At 38.3% G+C, this 23,157-nt stretch overlaps 1 protein-coding gene across 1 annotated transcript in view; it reads right to left on the bottom strand.

Annotated features, from left to right (window-relative positions):
• scara3 (scavenger receptor class A, member 3) overlaps positions 1-11,943 on the bottom strand; it is a 35,380-nt gene extending 23,437 nt beyond the window's left edge. The window contains exon 1 of the mRNA XM_028439766.1: positions 11,623-11,943. Within this exon, the coding sequence (XP_028295567.1) occupies positions 11,623-11,629 (7 nt within the window). The 5' untranslated portion in view covers positions 11,630-11,943. The remainder of the gene's footprint in view (positions 1-11,622) is intronic.
• Positions 11,944-23,157: the final 11,214 nt, after the last annotated feature.

Genomic DNA, 23,157 nt, shown 5'->3' with positions numbered 1-23,157 from the left:
GTCATTACAATATGAAGAAAGCAGTGTATAACCAAACATTCTCACAAACCAAATAACCCAAGTCTCATTCTGCTTCATGTTTTCATAGCTGTGTGTAACTCGATCCAATGTAACACGTCATTAAACTGAACACCGTCCGACTCAACACCTGTGACACAGAGGTCCTGGACGGGAGCTTAATGGCTTCAAGGAAAGACATGTTTTAGCACATGAATTCTCAAGCATATCAAAAACTGTATTTTGATTCAAGGATTATTCTTGTTTGTCTTGCAGGTGTTATAATAATGTGTTTCTTAAAGGTATTACATCATCCCTTTGTGGAGCTGATGTGATGAGCTGGCAAAGGACTGCTGTGTACAGACAGCAGCAGTTAGCACTGGAAATATACTGTAGTGTGCATGTGAAAAAATAATGATCCATTTCACTCAATGCACCTAGTGATGCTTATTCTAACATTTATGTTCCTAGCGAGAAAGCAGTGCAGATGCAGGCCCCCAAAATAAACACAAAAATATACAGACTGACTCCAAAAACACACAATGCAACCTATGGCCGTACCAGCCTGTCATTGTCTGATCTCGTTAGATCTCGGAAGCTAAGCAGGTCTGGGCTGTGGCTACAACAGTAGCTTACCACCACTAAGTGTGGAGTGAAAGAATAATGCCTTAATTCTGTAAAGCGCTTTGAGTGTTTATAATAAAGCGTTATATAAAATCCAATGCATTATTATTAACAACGAAAATGTACTAAAATCCTTCAATTTTTTTCTCTATATTAAATGGTAAATGGACTTGATTTACTGTATATAACGCTTTTTTACCACAGAGATAGTCCCAAAGCACTTCACAATTTCAGCTTATTCACCCATTCACACACCAATGGGACAGAGTTGGGATATGATTATACATTATGCATTTTTCCATTTCCGATTGCTTACAGTATCTATAAGTTTGAAAGTGTCAGCATTTTGTGCTTTTCATAGCCTAAATGACAAAACATCGCTGTTTCCTGGCACGGCAGAGACGCTGCACAGTTCCTCTGGCCTCACAGTGTGTTTTTATGTGTTCGCGCATGTGCAGTCGGTTCCTCAAGATGACAACCATTTACGTAAAAAGGCAGCTCTCTACGCTGCCTTTGGATGTAACCACGCTATGCTAAATGCTATACGTACGTTCAGAGTGCATTAGTGAATTGATAAAGCGCGGCCGCTGTTACGTTCTCTAGCTAGTGGGAAGATGGGAGACCAACACCTGAGCTACCAGACCTTCAGCAAAGGTAAGGTCAGAAAATTGTTGGTATTTTTCACAGTGAATGGTACAAAAGGAAGGATTGGCTTTGTGGATGCTCCTCACTGAGGCTGTTCTGAGTTGTTGTTGTCATTTTCATCGTGTTTCTGTGTTTCCAACACAAACAACAGATGCGCTGCCGTGTCATGAGATATATCTTGTTGGGAGAGTATGGAGGCTATATTAAATAATTGTTTTTTAATGGTGTTTTACGATGTTGATTTAGTTCAATTAACACTTGGCAGCAGAAACATATGGAATTGTCATTGGTGTTGACATTGGTGGTCTTGATTGATTGCAACGCCCTGCCTACCCAACTCTAGTGCTCACGGCACGTCACTGGACAAACGTTGCCCCTACACCTTCTATAATCAATAACATGCTATTATGTTTAGCGACCCTAACAATTACCCACTAGCTGCCATGCTACCATGCTATATGCTAATTGTTGTATGACATAGCACTACCTGGGAGTTTTTAAAACTCTTCAATCAAAAAACTGGCAGCAGTGCTCTGTTGGTCTTCAAGTAACTTCTACTGCACATAATGAACAGGTTCAATTCCTTTAGTGATGCATTATGAGTTATTTGCCATGACTGCATGCTCCTTTTCTGGGTGAGAAAGAATAATCGCTGCATTAGCCCCAAAAAGTTGGTATTGGGTGAAACTAGGACTATTCTCCATGATTGATTGTGTTGAAAAAACTCAAGACTTTCTGTGTTGAATCCACGTTTGCACGCTAGCCTGGGTCCTTTGATCTGTCATGAACAGCAAATATTCAGCAGCAGCCAAGCTTGACTAATTCCCTTACTCATACTTTAATGAGTGCCTCATTCAGTGTCTGTGTTGTTGGAATGGAAATTATTCCCGCAAACGGCACAAGTTACAAATTTTCCAAACACCTTTTTGTGCTCAGGTGCTAAAACAAGTTTCCCAGGAGTGAAAAGAAGCAGACGCTGAAAACTTTAGTTGAAGCTAAAGCACGGAATGTAAGCTCACTACAGAGACACCGATAAACAAAGTTTATAGTTTGTATTCAAGCTCATGCCAAACGGCCAGAAGTGTCCCATTATGTTTGATGTTTAAAAGGTCTAAAAATAACTGGTGTACTGAAAAAGAAACAGACTTATTTTGTTTTGTTTTTCCAGCTGTTAGACAGATGTTCAACAATTTCATTTGACTCTATTCTTGTGAAACAATAGGATAGAGGTTGAGACAATAAAGGCCAATGCAGGTTTTATAGACGTTAATACCAAAGACGTCTGTGGTGTTTCACACAGGCTTCTATAAGGCAAATGTTTCTGTGAGTCAATGATGTAACGGCTGAGGTCAGGTCTAAGTAGACGAGGGTAAAAACATTGAGGCTGAATTAATGACGGAGGGTGAGGTGGGGACGGAAAACAGGAGAGAGACAAACTTTAGGCCCAAACTCCACATTGTATTTATAAAGACCATTTAAAACCTATATATATATATATATATATATATATATATATATATATATATATATATATATATATATATATATATATATATATATATATATATATATATATATATACATATATATACTATTCACAACAGATTTGTTTGTGGTGCACTAAAGTTAATAAAGTGACACTACCTCTAAGGCTAAGAGGTTGCATATTTAAAACCAGGTTGTGTGCAGTTTATATGTTCTCCTTCGGCAACATTGGGGAAAGCTATAATTTAAGAGGAGAATTTAATTTCATAAAACAATGTGTTCGCCTAACAATAAAATGTCAGTGTGTAGTGGACATGTGGAATGATATAGATGACGGGTTAAAGGGCGTCTCTACTTTAGAGCTTTTTGAAATGAAATATAATTGTTTATGCAGTGCAAGAGAGCTTATGCTAAAAGGGTGTGTTATTATGAACCTGTGCCTTGTTTGTACTCTTTTCTTCAGTTTTTGCATACCTTGAAGCTAATCCTGTAATTACAAATGTAAAAAAATAGTATATAAATATAAAAGGCAAAGTTTGAATCCAGTGGAAAAATAGCTTTTTTTTTGCAACAACAGTTAATGGAAAAGGTCATTAAAGGCCAGATTATTGCTTGATTTCTTTCTTTCTATTTGTGTATTTGCTCTTGTCCTGTGTTGCACTCTACAAGCCCTAGTCTTGATTAAAGTACATTTCATGGATTGAATTCCTGTCATTATTAGGCTTTGACGCAGCAAAAGTTGTCCGATATTTGTATAAATTGTTATTGGAATTTCAAATTTTTACACACCTTGTTCACCCAAAATTACCTCTTTCATTCTCAGTCATGCTTCACTCAGTTCACATGCTTGTCTACTTCACTGCTCTCTCCGAATATTTTTGCTCTGGCTTGTCTCATTAGTGAAGAAGTCGACTTGTCCAACGCACACAAAGCAGGAACCGAGCTGATCTGACAGCGGCACGGCACGGTTCACATCATCTAACAAAACAGCATGACTCGGGGCAGTAACCACAACTGGCTACATTTACCAACCAACGTAAGAGATGTTTGGTTCAGATAAACAAACAAAACATCTGCATCAATGCTTTGGATAACAAGCCTTCTTTCCTGAAGCGGGCTAGAATCTGATAACACGTGACGAACCAAAGAGGTCATCAGCCAACTTCTTGGATTTCTAGTTTTTTCTCACAAACTCAATTAAGGGAGAGAAACACCTTAAGGGAAGGAACATTGATGGAACAGCTACAGCTCAATAGGTAGAAAACCTGTTTGTACTCAGCTAAATTAAACTCCCACCACTGGATTTCCTTCCTTGATTTTATTGAGTTTTTCTTTCTGAGTATTGATTCATTAAATCAACAATGCAACCATGCAGTTTGGCTTCAGATCCAAACACTCCACTGAAACGGCTACATGCCTTTTTATTGAGAAAACAAAATTTTCTCTTGACAAGGGTGGAGTAGTAGGGGCGGTATTCTTAGATCTCAGGAAAGCTTTCGACAGTAAACCACTCTGTTCTACTTTCTAAGCTCTCACAATTTAACTTCTCTCGTGACACTGTGAGCTGGTTTGAATCATACCTGTATGATCGTACTCAATCTGTCTTAATTAACAACAGCAAGTCTGAGTCTCTTAGGCTAACCACCGGGGTTCCTCAGGGCTCAATATTAGGGCCCCTCTTATTTAGCCTTTATATTAATGATTTGCCGACTGCCTGCTCTGAAGTTGAATGTTTGATGTATGCAGATGACACCGTTGAATATGTTCACGGTCGCTCCAAGGACAATGTTGCAGATAAACTTACCAAAGCAATGACTCTTGTCACTTCCTGGCTGCAGGAGAACTGCCTGCAGCTAAATACTTCAAAAACTGTAGGTATGTTTTTTAGTAAAACCAATAGAGCCTCATCTAATCCTGACATACTAGTTGCTGGAGAAAAATTACAAATTGTAAATCAATACAAATACCTTGGGTTAGTAATAGATTCTCACCTCTCCTTTAAAGCCCATATTGACAAATTATGTAAAAATATCAAGTTTAATCTAGCAAATTTCCGCAATTGTGTCATCCCTCTGCGCAGGAGTGCTTTCAGTCGCTCGGCCTGATCAGTTAGGGGCGCTGCTGAGTGGAACTCAATACCTGAGGAGGTTAAACAGTTAACCACTTACAAGGCCTTTATAAAAAAATTGAAAATTTGTCTTATTAACATGTACGTCTGCCAACATTAAAAGTCGAGCATGTTGCACTGCATTGTATTCTACTAGAAAACGTAGCCTTTTGAACACGTGCTTTTTGTGTGTTTTAATATTGTAACATGTTTTTTGTGTGTTTTAATATTGTAACTGGTACTGTCATTGTTGTTATTGACTTGTACATGTATTGTCATGCTTGTATTTTATTGCCTTTTTACATCTTGGCCAGGGGACTGCAGATGAAAAATAGCCTCCTGGCTAATTCTGGCTTTTTTAAACCATGTTTGTTCATAGGTTATATGAAATTGCACTGTCCCCTTTCAAATAAACCAATACAATACAATACAATACAACATTCAAATCCTGATTAAAAGTCAAGCATTATCCTGTTTAAAGTCATTCAGAACATGGAACACTCTGTCCTCAACAACAATACTCGGGTAGGTGGTGTTCGACCTGAGGTTCAGGTGATACCAAGAGGTCCACTGTGTGCAGATAAACCCCTCCACATTTACACCACCATCAAAGACAGGACGGGTCCATATTCACACCAAACTCCGACTCATCACATGAATTCCAGCCACACTTTCCTGGTCTGAGTGGACAGCATTGACCCCTGCTGTGTATGTTTGGATAGTTGACATTCCTATTGGTCTTCCTTCATGTCAACCCCATCTGTTAATTTATTTCAGATCCCTGGTCCTAACCTGGCCTTTTGGGGAAAGAGTTTTCCTACTTAAACCTTAAAGATGATTGCAGAAAGACCTCCAGGCCATTCTCACCATGATTCTAACTCATAATACTGTGAGTTCCTGCCATTGGCTTGGCTTATCATCTAGTTATTGTAGTGAATGTGTAAGCTATGAGTTGGAGATACACTTTATCATGGCTATAACAAGTGTTTCATGCAAAGCAATATATGTGTTTCTCACTGGCTATATTTTTGAGATTTCCTAGAAGGAATAGAAGTTGGATCAGCAGATTGTCTTTGATGAGGAGATGTAACGCGACTTGTAAATTCCTCTTGCTCTGAGGAAGTGAGAGATATCTTTTCTTCAAAAGAGATTTCCCCCATCTTTCCCAAATTACTTGTGTGTTATGAAAAAAAATATTGTCCAACTTTTGACAAATTTTAAGCGCTCTACAGACTATTTGAGTGACTATTAAGTTATCTGGTTGTCTGTAAACAACTTCTAATGACTATTAGATCAGCCCTTACTGCGAGGCTTTTGGATTTAATCAGATTTTTGGTTGGTTGTTTATCCATTTAGAACAAACTCATTTCTGTATATTCTAAAGCGCTTTTGATACAGACTCTGGCTCCAGCTACTTCATTGTGTTTGTTATTCAATTTGCCAAAAAAAATCCTGTGCAACTCTATAGGAAGTGGGTTACATGTAAAACATGATGAGGCAGCCAGAAAAACATTGTGGGTAAATTTGACAAATCACCTTGAGCAACTGGAGCATCAAACGCTCAATTTACTTCTTCTTCTTGTTAGTGAAAGTGACCACTCTATCTCCTTTTCCCATGTATCCCCCCCACCCCACCCCTTACTCAGGTATAACATTGCTCTCTCGGATTATATATTTCCCTCCAACCGTAATAAAACCTTTTTTTTAGGGAGGGCTAGTGACAGTCACAATTACGCAATACCTGTATAATAATTGTAGCATTTATTTTTTTTGCGTAGCTCATGCATAGCTGTCATTAAAATATTTAACTTTTGAAAAGATATGCAGACATGATCAAATAAAAAAATTGTGATTTACATTAAGTAATATTAAACACCTCACCAGAAAAAAATGATATAATTGAAGTTCAACATTCTGTTTGGGCGTATCAATATGTTGGTCAAAGTACCTTCCTCAGATGAAGCTAATAATACTTACAGTATTCCTAGTGTATGTACAGAGCTTGACAAGATGGTTTTCTCTTACTCTGCCCCTTTTACCTGGAACAACCTATAACCAGATATAAAGTTGACAAGTTTTATTCCATTCGGGCATTTTAAGCATTTGTTAGCACGTTTTTAAAACTCACTGTCAACCTGTTTGAACCTTTGCGACTAGAACCTGACTTTGTTTAAATTTTTGTCTGTCTGTAACTCTTGAAGTCTTTAAATTATGAATATTTTGTTCAAAACAGGTATCTCTTCTAAATGAGACCTTGCAAATTGGGGTTAAAGGTTTTTCAATATGATGATACATTGGATTTATATAGTGCCTTATTTTGGTCACTCAAATGCTTTACATGGCATTATTATTTCACTCCATACTTAGTGGTGGTAAACTACTATTGTAGCCACAGCTGCCCTGGGGCAGACTAATGGAAGCGAGGCTGCCAGAGTGCGCCATTGGCCCCTCCGATCACCACCAACACTCACTCACACACTACATTCATACTAGGCAATGTGGGTAAAGTGCCTTACCCAAGGACACAATGACTTGGTTAGAGTGGGATACGAACCCCCAACTCTTTGGTTATTGGACAACCCATGTCTCTATTGCATTAAGTACAAACTGAGAAGAAAGGCTGGAGTCAGATGAACAAACCCTGAGCGTTCACATTACTATTTCTAAACATGGGTCTGATTATCTTATAAAGTATAAAGTGAAATAAATGAATGAGGGATAAATAATGGAATGAGGACAAAGTAGCTGTTGTTTTCTTCGCTGTTTCCAGAAACACAATCTACTTGTCCTTGAGTTGGAACCCCTTCACGTTGCTCTTGTAGGTTTGATCCTTCCAAAACCCATTCCCCCCTGTTTCTTCCTTCATTCCTCATCTGGACTCAACTCAGCCAAAGAACTACGCAAAATGTTATTCATTATGAACACCAAGCCACAAGTGTCCTCTGACCTCACCACATCACTTGCTTTATGCTGGCACCTTCAACAGCCCCTTCTTTTTATAAAATATATAGATTCCAATATGATATTCTTTTTGATCTTTCTTTCCTTTGTAAGTTACTTCCCCTGGGACTCTCACCAAATGTCAGCATAAACCCAAATCTGATTTGCTAAACCTGGGATCAGAGTGGAGGTCTTGACCACATCTCGTAAAACCAGATGAGTCCTCCTCCAAAACTATGTTGAGGTTTCAGTCCTTTTGGTGCCCTGTGTAAGGAATGTGTGGTCTCACAGGACTATAAAGGCCTGGCATATGTTGCTGCACACTCTGAAGCAGGAGTTACAGATGAGCTGTTATAAAGCCATGTCTTTTACCGTGGTTCAGCAGAACAGAGGAGAGGAAACCATCAGACACTCGTGAACTCACTTTCTCAAGACAAAGGACAAGGTTGCCTAAAAAGAATGGGCCATAAGAGGCATGTGGGAAATATGGGAAACCGAGATGCACAGAAAATTGTGAATCATCATGAAGTTCCATTGCGCAGGGTACTGAATACTGAGTTGCACCAAATACAGATTAAACATCATGAAAGGCCACTTTATCATCTTTATTGAGTCCTGATCAATGACTTTCCATAACCTTGACTGACAATGACAAAGGCATTGACAAAGGATTTTATTGAAACACTTTGTTATTTAAAAGTTCATTTAAATCAGATGAAATACGAGAATGTAGGTTGTCTTCTTTTTGGACAACGGTGACTATCGTTCAAATCTTCTACTTCCAACTGACCAGTTAAAAACCAAAACAGGGAGGTAGAGTATTCATATTTGTTTAGCCACTGATACTCCTGAGTATCAATGCGAATACCTATTGATTTTTTTTGCTCACATTGTTCTTTAATTTTATTTATACAAAAGCATCTTGGCATTTGAACTTTTCATCATTAGCCAATTTCCATCCGTCCATCCATTTTCTGACCCGCTTGTTCCTGTTTTCAGGGTTGTGGTAGTCTGCTGGTGCCTATCTCCAGCTCTCATAGGGCGTTAGGCGGGGGGAACACCCTGGACAGGGCGATAAGCTAATTCTTTAAACTTACCCGATAACAGTATCAGTATGGATCAGTAGAGATATCAGAACATTCCCAGCATTATGTGAAAACAGTCTCAAACATTTAATTGGGCATGTATAATATTATTAGCAGTGTTGACAAAACAGCAGTTCTTCTTTCTGACGCGAAATATCAAATTTAGTGCAACCCTATATAAGGTTTTACCACCAGCCCGTAAAGAAGTCAAGATGGAGCAGACCGTGTTTTTCATCCGACAAACTGGCATTTCCTTCTTCTGACTGCTTCATGAGGAAACTTCTAAATTACATTATCCGACTAGAAACCTCTAATATCAGATATCATCTATTAATAGGTCCTGCAATTAAAGTTCACTACAGGTACCCTTTAAGCTGCAGTATGATCTTGTTTCCGCTGTTTCCAGATGATGTAGTTCCATCAGTCTCCTTGAACAAGAACCTCAAGCTGAGGCAGTTTGCAGGCAAGTACGAAGCAGCTAGGATAAAAACGCTATGCTAGTTTGAAAGGATTTAGCTCCAACTGGAGGATTTTCAGTCTCTTTAGGATTCTTTGTTCTTTGTTTTTGTTTTGCTGGCTTGTTTCTTTGTTCTTTGGTTTTTGTTACGCGCACCGACCACCAAATCAAATTCCTTGTACTGTCCTAAAAACTGTACTTGGCCTTTAAAACATGTCTGATTCTGATTCTGAGGATGTGAACCAAGGACGGACTTCAATAATGAACGCTTGAAGGGAGCTTTATATATGTTCCAAACCTCTCCTAAGATCCTGAACTCTGGGTAATAACCTAACCTTTATCAAGAGGGGATGTTCCTCAACTTCAATTAGTTGTTGATGCTGTTGTAACATTTGGTTTTCAGAGATGCTGCAGACAACTTCCAGGAAAGTGATTTGGGCATATCCGTTAAAACAAGGCTTCAGGGAAAACACAGAACACACTGAGGACATTATTTGGCCCTGGAAGCGTTTGACTATCCTGGACAAGTGGGAAGTGGCAAGGCAGAGGTTTTGTTATGTTTTTTTTGCTGAGGTTTCCAACTCCTTGATACAGACATGGATATGCTGAAACACCCATTAGTAGGAGCCAACTTAGCTGTTCTTGGGCCAGAAACAAAAAAAGCTTTTGTATTTGTAAAGGATATTAAATCAAATCAAATAAATATTGATATAATATGTTAAATTGAAGGGAAAATCCTATTATAATAGTAATTTTCAAATTCAATTTTGATCAAAATTGCTTTAAAAACATGAAACCCAGGCTCTCTATTGCCTCCCTTGGCTCACTCTTTCCTTTCCTTTTGCCAGACATACACCTGCCTCCTCTTTCCAACTCCCTCACCCCTCTCTCTCTCCTTGTCTGTGGCCGAGCTAGGAATGTATGAGGCAGCATGTTTTGTTCTGGTTCTGCAGAGCTGGAAACCACATCAACAGACCTCATGTACCGTTTGGCTGTGAAGAGTATTGTTAGTGTTCTCAGTTCATTTTCAGTTTCATCTCATTGCTCAAATGCAGCTGTAAGGATTGGATTTACAGGAAAAGCCAGGAATGAATTTTATACTCATACCAAATCCTCAATGGGCTTAAACTATTTTTCTTTACTCTGCTTGAGAAACCCAAATGTTAGTGTTTGATGGTGAAGTCCATCTTTTATAAGCAAGTTTTCATGATCTTATTGTACATTTCACCACATCTCCAACATTAAGGGGAAACATTGTAAACTTGCTTTTTTTTTTTTCCAATGTTGCAATCAAACATTCTGTGTTGATTTTTATTTTTATCAGAATTCTTGAGCTTCAGCATTCAATATAGAAATGGGCCATTCTTCTATTTGTGTATTTTTTCAATATCATTATATGTTATTTTATGTCCTTTTATGTGTTTTTTTGTTTTTTGTTTGCTTTTGAAGTCATTTTTGTGTATTTGTTTTGGGGCCACATTTGGCCCCCAGACCCCTATTTCCACATCTAATTTAATGTGTACTCTCATTGCATATAAAGTGTGCCTGATTTTTGGTAAACAGGTAAACTATCCAGACCTTTACATGACGAATGTTGTCACCGCAAGGAATTGTGGGTCAGCATTGCCTCGTCTCTTTTGGTAAAGGATGCATCAGTGTTTCCGAGGCTAAAGGAGGTAAAAAAGGAAGCATTGAGCCTCTTTTCCTGAGCTTAAAGAGAACTTGGAGGCTCTTTATCAAGGCTGCCACTTAAACACTTCCAGGGTTAAGGAACAGGCTCCTTGTCAGACCTCTGCAGATAATGGCCCTAGAGCATGGATGAAAGTTATAGATAATTGTTCAAACTACACTTGATAATGTCCCCTTGTTTCAGGCTGTTGCTCATGTTCCTAATAGTTCCTGCTCTGATTTCAGAGAGTTTCCGTCTGTATCCTCCCATTTCTGTCAGCCTCTCTTTTCTCGTCCTGGAAGTTTGGGATCCATGTAAATGAAAACTGCTGGCAGCTCTTCTTTCATGCCATATTGTGAAAGCGATCAGATTCAAGTCTTTGTTTTTCATTAAAAGGAGACATTAAGTCAATTATGCCCAAAGAGCCGGCTGATCAAAGCACCGTCCAACAACAACATCAACTTTGTGCTTTTCCTGGATCTGTGATGCAGATGATTGGAAGCACGTGTGGTCAGTGGTGCCATGTGCAGGTGCCCACCTGCAGATACGGATCTTGTGTGCAAATTTGCAGCAATTGACATACAAAGGTATTGTGGAGGAAATGTTTCCTTACCTTTCATGATGTTTGACTGGTGCTGATTGCTTAAGGTCTCGCTGTATGTATTCTCCACAATAAACGCATACGCCTTAATTCAAGTGCTGGCCAACTCACATCTGCAACATGTTCCACCTGTCACCAAAAATACTCACAGTCCCAAAAACTCCCAAACCCCCAAACACTTAATATTAAAAGAAAAGTCAATCTTCTTTTGTGTTTGCCTGCAGCTCTCGAACATCCTCCCTCCTCATCCAAATCCTGAGAAAAGTGAACATTCAAACCATGTGCAACATTTAGAGGGAGGGAGGTCAGAACTGGGAAACAGAAGGAAAGAAAGTCAGATGAGAGAAGATGGGAGGGGGGCAAAGAAAGTGGAAAATGAGGGAGGGGCTAGAAAAGGGACAGGATGAACAAGGAGAAGGGTGAGAGAAGAAGGAGAGCGAGGCAGGGAGGGACTGAGGATTCTGAAGCCAGTTTTGTGGCTAAGGCTAATTGCTAACAAATGTTTGAACATTGCAGCGTGAGGCCAGCACCGTATATGTGACCTTGGTCTGTGAGGCGGGAGAAATGGTTTGTGTGAACACGCAGCAACACACACACGTCTGTGCTGTAATCCCCACCTGGCACATGTTTGGACATCTCAGCTCACTGCTGCCGATAACCACCACCACCACCACCAAAACCCAAGACTAACAGCAGGTGTTATTCTCGCACACACACACACACACACACACACACACACACACACACACACATCCGGCCATCCAGCTGACGGTGCAGCTCCAGAGTGTCTGGCAACTCTGAGCTCGTTTTTTTTTTTCCTCTCATGTTTGAACACTGACACTTTTACACAAATATGACCAAATATTTCAGATGGGCCAGATTTCCTTAAAGTTTGCATTTGTAAAAAAAAAAAAAAAAAAACCTGACAATAAGTGGCAACAAATGTGTTGCGGTTGACCTATGAACCCTTAGCAGTGCGTTTTTAGGCAAAAAACGACGAGTAATTTGTTAAGCATGTGTGCCTCAATCTGGGCGTCTCTGCCAGATTGTGCAAAATATTGAGAAGAGGAGATGAAAACTCATTTTAGCACACAATGTGATTTGGCAAAGCTGGAGCTGACAGCTGTTGCTTTTTGTGTGTATTTAAACTGTCACAGCTTTACTCACAAATGGCTGCAGTTAGTGCTGGAGGAGGAGACGCAGGAAGATCAAAGAAAATGGAGAAAACCCATGCAGCCTACAATGGGTACAGATTTTGAAAACATGATGTCCAAAGATTGGGGATGAAACAATTCACTCAACTCCCGATACCATTCGATTCACGATACGATTCTCTCACAATTCATTTTACAAAATGAGACTGTAAACAAATGACTGAAAAATATTCATTTTTTTTTCTTCGAAAATAAAAATAAAATACTGTACTATTTTCTTTTATCTTTCATCTTCAAAAGAATCCCTTGATAAACTATGCAAAACAATGCAATTTAATTAAAAATAAATCCTGAATGAAATAAATAAAGAAAAAGTACAAATGAAGAAGAAGCCTATTCATTTCAATTCTGGCTCTACAGTAAACTATGCAAAACTGCATAATAGTTCCTTTTCTTTTTAAAAGTGCAACTGAAAATGTATTTTGTGCCTTAACAATTGGACTTTAAAACAAATCCCATATCAAAGAACTAATATAAATAAACAAACTATGGCTTTAATTCTCTCTCTCTTGTTTCTCCCTTTCCTCTCTGTGCTCCTCTTACCTTGGATTTCACATATTCTTTATTTCTCACTTCTTTCATTTTGTCTTGGGGAAGCCAAAATGCTTCCACACTTCTGATTTAAAACACGGTGGTGCGTCCTGAATTTCCAATTCTAAATAGATAGTGCCCTTTGCTGTCAAATTTTATTTATTTTTTTTTTTTTCAAGTACTGCGATTTCAATTTCAGAGTATCAATGTGAACCATGACACCTTTGAATCGATTTTTAACTGCCTCACAATCACAATCTTTACATCCCTACTAAAGATAGACCTTCCAGCATGGAAGATTCAATTCAATTTTGCAGCAAATCTTGATCAATATACTGATGTCCGATCAGTTTGAAAAATCCAAAAATCCTTCTTATCCCTCATCAGTGGTGAAATTTTAAAAATGCATATCTTGGTTTGTAATTGACTGATGTTAATGAAATGTGATTCAGTTATGTCAGGTTTCGTACACATCGGATCTGGATTACGCATTTCATCGTAATGTTTTGAATAAATGGGATCCCCATACATTTCCACTTATTGGCCACATTTACATGGGAGCTTTAATTCCTCTTTAAAGTGGAATACAAATGAATTCCTCTTTGACCAGACCTTGGAAACACTTAATTCCTAATGCTAATATAATTCCGAAATAAACTTACTTCCAAATTAGGAGGCTGGTTTATTCCGTTTTTAATTCCAAATAAAATAATAAATTTTTCTTGTAAACACTTAACAACACTTAAAGCCGCTTTAAGTTAATTCCGGTCGTTTTGCACATGCACAACTTGTGGCGATGTTGCGTTTGGTGACGACATAATCCAACATGGCCGTCCGGGCTAGAGCCAACACAATAATAATAAGAGCCTTAAAAGACATGGATCTATTGCAAAGAGTGGATGGACGGAGGCATAAACACGCAGAAATTAACACGGACACCGTGGAGATCACCAGACGGGTGATACTAAGACCCGGAGACGGAGGTAATGTGTCCCCATACTGCTGCACAGACTGTAATATCACCAAGTTTATCATTGTAACGGTTGTTAGAGCTACTATCTTTACCAAGGAGCAAATATTCATTCCAGGTTATTATTTTCTGGAGTTTTACTGGACTTTTTTACCGGTGATTAGTTCATATCTCTTCTGCTCCGTGGACCAAAGTGTGTTATTGTTGAGCTTCAAAACTACAATCAAAATAAAGGTGAAAACAGTTCTCGTGTGGTCTTCTGTGTTATAGCCAACAATAAAAGGTTTGTTGTGTGTTTTTCCCGAAAGACGTGATACGTCATGTTCGCCCCCTGTCCAATCAGAGCCTTCACAACCCCCAGACCTGAAGCGGAATTAACTAAAGCCGAATAAACCGGTTTTCCATGTAAATCTCAGCTCGGGAATTACTATTTGTACGTAAACACAAAGCAGAACACTTTAATTCCGAATGATTTAATTCGGAATAACATCATGTAACCGTGGCCATTGTATTGAAATTACTGTAATGGGGTTATACATTTCTTACAAGCCTTTAAAGTGTGAATGATCATGGTACCATGATCAGGATCACTGATCCAGATAACTACTAATATCTTGCAAAGAGGATATTTGGCGTTTAGTGGAGGTTTGCACTCTCTGAGTGCTCTGGTTACCCACTGGTTAAGTTGAAATCCATCAGTGTTTCATTATGGCATCATCAGCCTTTCTCCTGCACACTCCAGCCCAGCATTCCTCACACATCCATTTATGAAGAATTACGAATCCCTTTAAATTGATGCCAGAATCATCAAAGTCTTTGAATTTCAATTTCAGCCACTTAATCACATGTGGCTGGGATCATTTAAGGTATCTGCTAATGATTAAGAGTTGTGTCTCTTTGCATGAGAGAGCTTAAATTCAAAGAGGTCAATGACTGCATAGTTTCCACTATGCATGAGTCCAGCTCATTGTTGAAGCTGCTCCAATGAAGTTTACTCTGTCAACCATCTGGATAACACACACAGTGGAAAAGTGAATACAATTTTTTTTTTTTGCAACAGGTCACACAACAGATAATTAGCTGAGTCACTCTGGATCTGCTGCTGGTGTGCTTAAAGCGCTCAGCTAAACAAACAAGGCTCTTCAGGCCTGGAAGTTTGAGCTGTTCACTCTTGCACATACAGTCCCTAAACAAATGAGTCAGTGTTTATCGTATTTGCAGTGTCATGCAGATTTGAGGAACGTCATTGTTTGTGACATGTTGGCCATTTCTACATTAGGCAGCCATCCATGATTCTACTATTCTTTGGTTTCCGTGATCTGGAAAAGTGTGTATAGATGAGTAACCACTGAACCCATTAAATATTTACTCACGGAGTAAACAAGTGCAGCATCATCTGATAACTTCATCTTCCTGTACTACAAAGTTAGATTTTCTCTAATCGTGCTAACTTCCAGGATTTTTTTTTTCGGTGTCAGGTACTACGACACTGGCTAACTTCTTACCAGGCAAAATCACTGAACACCTAACCTGGTCCAGACCTGGTTATGAAGTGGATAAGATCTGAGTCTCCTGACCAATCCATTCTTTTGGAAAATTACCTGCCCATTATTATATGATCCTATTTGGTGCATATTTGACAGCTACGTTTATGAAAGAAAGATTGTTAACGTCAGCAGCTTCCTGCCTGTGTTCATTCCTTCCTACTTTTTCTGCAGCAACAGTGTCATATGTAACGTAAATGCCTCTACACTCTCCATGAATGTGAATGGTCTGATGCTGCAATCCCCGCCCCTGTCACAGGAGAGCACACATCGCTTGTCTGAAATCAACTTGCTTAAAGGTGCAGTCCGCAACTCTCAGATCCCTCTCTCCTCCTCCCTCCCCGCTGCTGCTCAGCAACGTCACAGTAATATGACATGCACTGTTAAAAGCATATTACTGCAGCGCTTCTCACTGCTCTTCTGATTTTCTACTCCTCCAGACCATACACTGTAAAAAAAGACAGCGCCCCATCCTCGGGAAAGGGGCGGAGACTGTGAACAACACCTGTCAGATAGTCCATCAAACACAATCTAGGCTTTGATTGGTTGTTTTTGCTCGGTCGTGGTGCATTCTGGCAATCTGCCAAAGGCTGCAGGAGCAGCAGGCGGCACTCAATGAGCCTGTTTATTTTTCACACAAACTACTAGTTTGATGTAAAGCTGTCCTTACATAGTGACAGCTTTAGCAAATATGACAAAAAAATCACTTTTATAAGAGTTACAGACTACACCTTTAAAGCAACACCATGTAACTTTTGGCCACTGGGGGCGCTAGACTTGTAGCTTTTACGTCAAGCGCCCCTAGTGGCCACAAGCACTGCAGCACTGTCGCAAACATCAACAAACAGTCAGTCGGACCAGCCTCCCTTGTCTTTTGATTGTGTATGCAGACAGTAGTCGACCTGTTGGTTGAAGAGTAAATAAATAAGCTTACCTTCTGAGTGAACTCATCCTTTAGTAACTCCGTAAATTGATAATTTAAACACACACACACACACACTGTTCCCTGGTCATCACGTCAGTGGAGCGATAAAGTGACCAAAAAGCACCACTCAGTGAAAAATAGTAGCAAAAGCCTTACCTTCATGAATATATCAGAGCCTGTGGTCACGACTGCCGTAAAGTTAAACGTTCTCCAGGTCACATGACCTGGTCAACGACGGTCCGTCTTCTCCAAACTTACCTGAGCGGTATTTCAGCATTAATACTGTCAAGCGCTGTGTATTGGCCTGAGGAATCATTTCAAATAACTCATAAGCGTCAACTCTTTAGGTCACAAAGTCTGCGGTGTGGCTTTAAGTGAACGTATTTATATCCTGCTTTCTAGGACAAGGGCTCTCGGATGAAGAATGTTTAGTTTGGTGAAGCCTGCTAACGGAGAGATTTCTTGGATACTTATCCAGCTTCGTAGTTTAGGCTCCAAAGGTTTCAGCCTATAATGAAAGCCTTAAATGCATCAGTTCACTTTTACTGCAGCACTGACCAAACAAGGTCTGTTCATATCAAAGATCAAACTGGTTAAATAAAGGTTTTAAGGTAACATGTCGTTGTAAACCCCCTTTGGTCCGCTGACCACAACTATAGGATACATCCATGGACTGATATTATTGCCAGAAATGATTGTTTTACAGCTGCTGCTGGTCACGTAGTCTGACTCATGTTCCACGTGTTGTCTACAAGTGTTCACTCAAATCTGTGAGATTTCTGCAGATTCTTCGAAGAATCGAAAACACACAGCTTAACGTGACTAAGGAAGCTTTTACACTGTGTTTTTAGTTTTATCCACGCTTCCTCCAAATGCCCCACAAGACTAAAATAAATGATCTGATTATTATATTTCACCAAGCCTTGTTTTGAATGACTGATTTCACAGAAATGAGAAACCCGCCTGCCTTTTTTGTTACAGTAAAACAGATACAGTATGTACCAGTAGGCTGGCTGAAAAATGCAAGAGGTGAGATACCACCATCTAGTGTTCATCTAAAAAAGAAAATGATTCAGTTCAACCAACACAACGAGGAGAAAAAGAAGTTAATTTAAAGTGTAAATATAATTAGAAGAAGTGCAGGAATACTAACAGTAATATTAATAATAATAATAATAATAATAATAATAATAATAATAATAATAATAATAATAATAATTAGTATTATCAATAATAATAATAAAGTAATGATGATGATGATGATGATGATGATGATGATGATGATAACAATAGTTATAAAAATAATAATATTAATAATAAAAGAGTGATGGTGATAATAACAATAATGATAATAATGGTTTAGAAAGTATAAAAAACGCAGCTATGCATATTCAATTGGATTAGCGTGTGTGTGCGTGTGTGTGTGTGTGCGTGTGTGTGTGTGTGTGTGTGTGTTCTTGGTCCTGTTTTGCACATTCCTTACAGCTTCATCACAGTTTAACGGTAAACTGTTGTGGCGAGACTTTCCTGTAAAAGTGTTTAAAGCTCAGAAGTAACACACACACACACACACACACACGCACACACACACACACACAAACATCAAGCATTCATTCCACATTAACATTTGTTTCTTAGTAATTTGCATAAAGAGTTTGAGCAGAGTGAAACTATGAAGTCCTGACATTACATTTCAACTCATGAGGTTCCGTTGCAAACTATTTTTATACCATGTCTCAAGCATGGAGTATTTTTTGCAGTAGATGGTCTGAGATGTGAAGGAAACACACACTTAAACTGATCAAATGTGCTAGTGTTAATACATCCTTAGAGTTTCCATTAAAAGCATTCTAAAGCAGACATAGGCACTTGGCCGGTGAGGGGGCAACATGTGGCCCTCGGTCTAATACACCTGTAGTGTGGCCCCCAGAGCAAAGACACAAAATGACTCCAAAAATACACAGAATGACAGAAAAATACACAAAACAAGAAGGAAGATAAAATAAAGATAAAACCCTTTATTGATCCCATAGGGTAATTCATTTGTAGAAATTCTCAGAGCAGCAGAGCAGTCACGTACATACAACACACACGGTGGTCAGTACACTACATTCACAGTCTATGGAGCAGCATCAGGATACCATATACAATAAAATAAAATAAAAACATCATAATACAATATCACTTTAAACTATACCATTTGAATTTAACAATTGAATCGCAGAGACCATGAATGAATTGGAAAACCAATTTGTTTTCTGTGCCGTTAAAACGACGCCCTGAAGGCAACAAGACAAACTCTTTAAACAGAGGATGTTGGGGCTGAGCCAGGATGCATTTGGCGTTTTTCAGCACCTGCTGATCCCACAAAGAATGGAGGTCCCTTATTGTGACCCCAGTGATTCTGGAGCATATTTTAAAAATGCTCTGGAGCTTATTTATGTCCTTCACTGACAAGCCTCGGAACCAACAAATAAAAGAAAAAGTGAGGCGGCTTTCAATAAAAGAACAATAAAAGTTATTAAGAATTGTTTTGCTTACGTTTCCTCAGCACTTATGTTCTTTGCTGCCCTCGTTTTAAAATCCAATCAGTCCTCAGGTCAAACTTCAATTTGCTGTTGATTGTTCCAAGATATTTATAGCTGTCAATAATCTCAACATTCTCACCCTGAATGACACTAACACTGTTTGGGACAACACGTCTGAAATCAATGGCCATATCCCTGGTTTTAGCCACGTTCAGGTCCAGATGGTGTTCCTCGCACTACGTGACAAATTGTGCCAGCATAAAACTGTCCTCAGAGAACTTCATCAAAAACCTCTTTTCCTCTGAAGATCCACAGCTGTAGAGCAGTGTTTCCCAAATTTTTCACAGTCCCGTACCCCTTCAGCCATTTAACCTAAAGCCATATACCCCCTACTCTTGCACACTTAAAAAACATAATGTGATGTCATACACAATGTAGCCCTACAGTGAATTTTACCTATTCTGTTGAGGGATAATATATAATCAGAATAACTAGAATATTTGCATTTCCTGAAGAAAATTCAAGTGAAGATGCAGGTGCCTCGTTGCACTGCATTAGCTTATCATTGACATTAGCATTGACTATAATTAGCCAAGCATTAGCATTAGCCTAGAATTAACATTGACCTAGCATTAGCTTTAACCTAGCATGAGCATGAGCCAAGCATTAGCATTAGCCTAGAATTAACATTGACCTAGCATTAGCTTTAACCAAGCATGAGCATTAGCCAAGCATTAGCATTAGCCTAGCATTAGCCTAGTAATAGCATTAACCTAGCATTAGCATTAACCAACAATAACCTAGCATTAGCCTAGCATTAACATTCACCTAGCATTAGTATTAGCCTAGCAATAGCATTAACTTAGCATTAGCATTGACCTAGCAATAACAATAACCTAGCATTAGCATTAGTCTAGCAATATCATTAACCTAGCATTAGCATTAACCTAGCAAAAGCATTAACCTAGCAAAAGCATTAACCAAGCATTAGCATGAGCCTAGCAATAGCATTAGCCTAGCATTAGCATTAACCTAGCAAAAGCATTAACCTAGCAAAAGCATTAACCTAGCATTAGCAATAGCCTAGCAATAGCATTAACTGCTCTATTTATATTCTAGTTTCCAATGTTGTCATTGTTTTTCCCTGAGGTGATCCAGTGTTGGAGGTGGATGGAGGACACATATTTACATTTACAAAAACACGCTGCTGGACCCGATCAGGAAGAAAATTTTTGCATCGTCCACACCTTCCTTTGGTTGGTATGCAACAAAAGGAATGAATCCAGTTTTCCTTTAGTTAAAAATAGAATGTGGGTTTTTAGAATCTGTTCAAAACATTTCACAACCAGCGAGGTCAAAGCCACTGGTCTAAAATCGCTCAGTTCCTTTGATATATATATATATATATATATATATATATATAACAAAAACACTTAAAGTGACAACAAAAATGCACAATAAATAAAATAAAAACATATAAAATGTCACAAAATGACAACATGAGTTCAGAAAACAAGAACAAACAGACGAAAGCCTTTGTTCTTTCCTGTACTAATTGTTAATTTTTCTAAATGCGATTATGAACGTTGAAAATGCGACCCTCGGATCAGACAATCACATTTTTGTGGCCATTGCTGTGATAACGAAATATGTTGCAAAATATAACCACAAGAGATTCCAATCATAATCCAAATGGAATCAAAATGAAAAAGCTGCTTTATTTATTTCAGAATACACTGTATACATTTGGATGCATTTTAATAGTCAAAATGTTTCTCTATCAAAATACAGCATAAGATTTCACGTCACATTCTGTAATGTTAAATCCTATGAATAGTCTTAAATTGGCTAATGATTTAAGTGAAACTGTGATCACATGTAGGGTAGAAAAACAAATACTCAAAATGTTGAGTCACTGTCTGACTTCACCTGATGTTTGTATTTCTGCTGAATGCAAAAAGCTTCTGGAAAAGTCCTCAAGCCACAGTTAGGTCAAGTTTGAAAACGTGAAGGCCGAGGTAACAGGAAAAACATCCTGGATTTCAAAATAAATGCCTTCTCAAAGACATTTGATTGTCCATAAACACAAACCTGAAAACAATCACCACCAATAACGGCACCAAGTGTCAAAAAAGACTCATTAAGCAACAGTAACACAATAATAATAATAATAATAATAATAATAATAATAATAATAATAATAATAATAATAAAGTGATGACATCAACAACACCATCAAACGCCAGTGGTGTGTCCAGGTAAATTTTACTGGGGTGGCCAAGGCTGGCCACAGAACTGGTGCGAGATGGACCAGTTTTCAATTATAGTGATCATCAAAATGGAAAGTGGCATTTTGATGATTTCAGAAAACATCACAGAAAAACATTGGGTGCAGTGATGAGCGTGTGTAGTTTAATTCAGCATGAACATAGACAAAACTGTGACTTTGAGACTTTAATACCAACAACAATGGGGGAAAAAAACATCACAATCACATCAATAAATCAAGCATTAACGTCTAAAGATGAGTCTGTAATCCTCAGAAACACTTTTTGTTTTACTGGGTGATATCTGACGATTTTGGCTTTAGAATTAAGCATGTGACAATTTCACAGATATAAATAAAGTAGAATTATTCACTAAATGTAATGATTTCCAAACGGTTGGATTTTTTAAGTATAGTAACTGTTTTAAGTAGGATGGGCAGCACATTTTTTCATTGTTTGTCATAAATAAATATGACATGTTTTACACACCATAAGTTTAAGTATTTTTCTTATTTTGCACAAGTAATGATTACTGATTCTCAGCTTTGCCTTATGTCTGCCTTGTGCAACATGATAAAAGGTCTGCAGAATATTTCTATATGTTAGTTCTACTCCAGAAACTAGATCAGGGGTCACCAACACGGTGCCCACGGGCACCAGGTAGCCCGCATGGACCATGTGAGGAGCCCTCAGGCTGTACGAGTCACACCCTAACTCACCAATGAGCTCCATCTAAAATCTGATGTACTTTCTAGTGTTCAAACTCCCAAAGATAAATACAGTTAAACATTAGTACTGAATAAAGTTAGGCATCAATATAACGACATTCTATTCATACGCATCGCCCCTATTTGGCCAGTTTAGGTCACGTGACTAAGACTAAACCTAAACCTAACCCTAACAATTGTTGCGATATTGGGTTATAACCCTAATCCTAGGCCTAACCCTAACGTGTACTGTACTTGGGTAACCGTAACACTTTCATAAAGTTAAATACGGCTGATAACTTTTAGTATTATTAACCATCTTTTAATGTTTATTTTCACTGAAACATTGTAACAAATGTTTTTAATGTTGCAGATCTTGTGTATGGTCAGAGGTTTGTTATAATTTTATATATATATATATATATATATATATATATATATATATATATATATATATATATATATATAGACATATTTAAAAAAAAATTGAAAGGTGGATTTTCTATGCAATTCAATGAAAATGAAACAATTGCTTTAATAAGGAGAAATAAAGTGTTTCATGTTGAAACCTACCTTTTTAAGTTACTGAGAGCCTTCATTATGATCTAAACCCTCTAATTAAACTGAAAATGTAGAATTTAACACGTGTTTTTGAAACTGCTAACCCTGCAAACTATACAGTACCTCTGAAGTAAGTAGCTCACAGTTTCAGAAAAGGTTGGTGACTCTTTAAAATTAGATGAAGGAGGAAAATATCTGGATCTGTTTGGCCAAAAATCCAATATCTTGCATCCCAACTGCATTCACCAAAAGCACAATCAACAACAACAACACAAACTACATTAAAACTTCAACTGACAG

The sequence above is a fragment of the Gouania willdenowi genome, chromosome 24 (assembly GCF_900634775.1).
Source record: "Gouania willdenowi chromosome 24, fGouWil2.1, whole genome shotgun sequence".
NCBI lineage: Eukaryota > Metazoa > Chordata > Actinopteri > Blenniiformes > Gobiesocidae > Gouania > Gouania willdenowi.
This window is presented reverse-complemented; position numbering and strand designations above follow the sequence as displayed.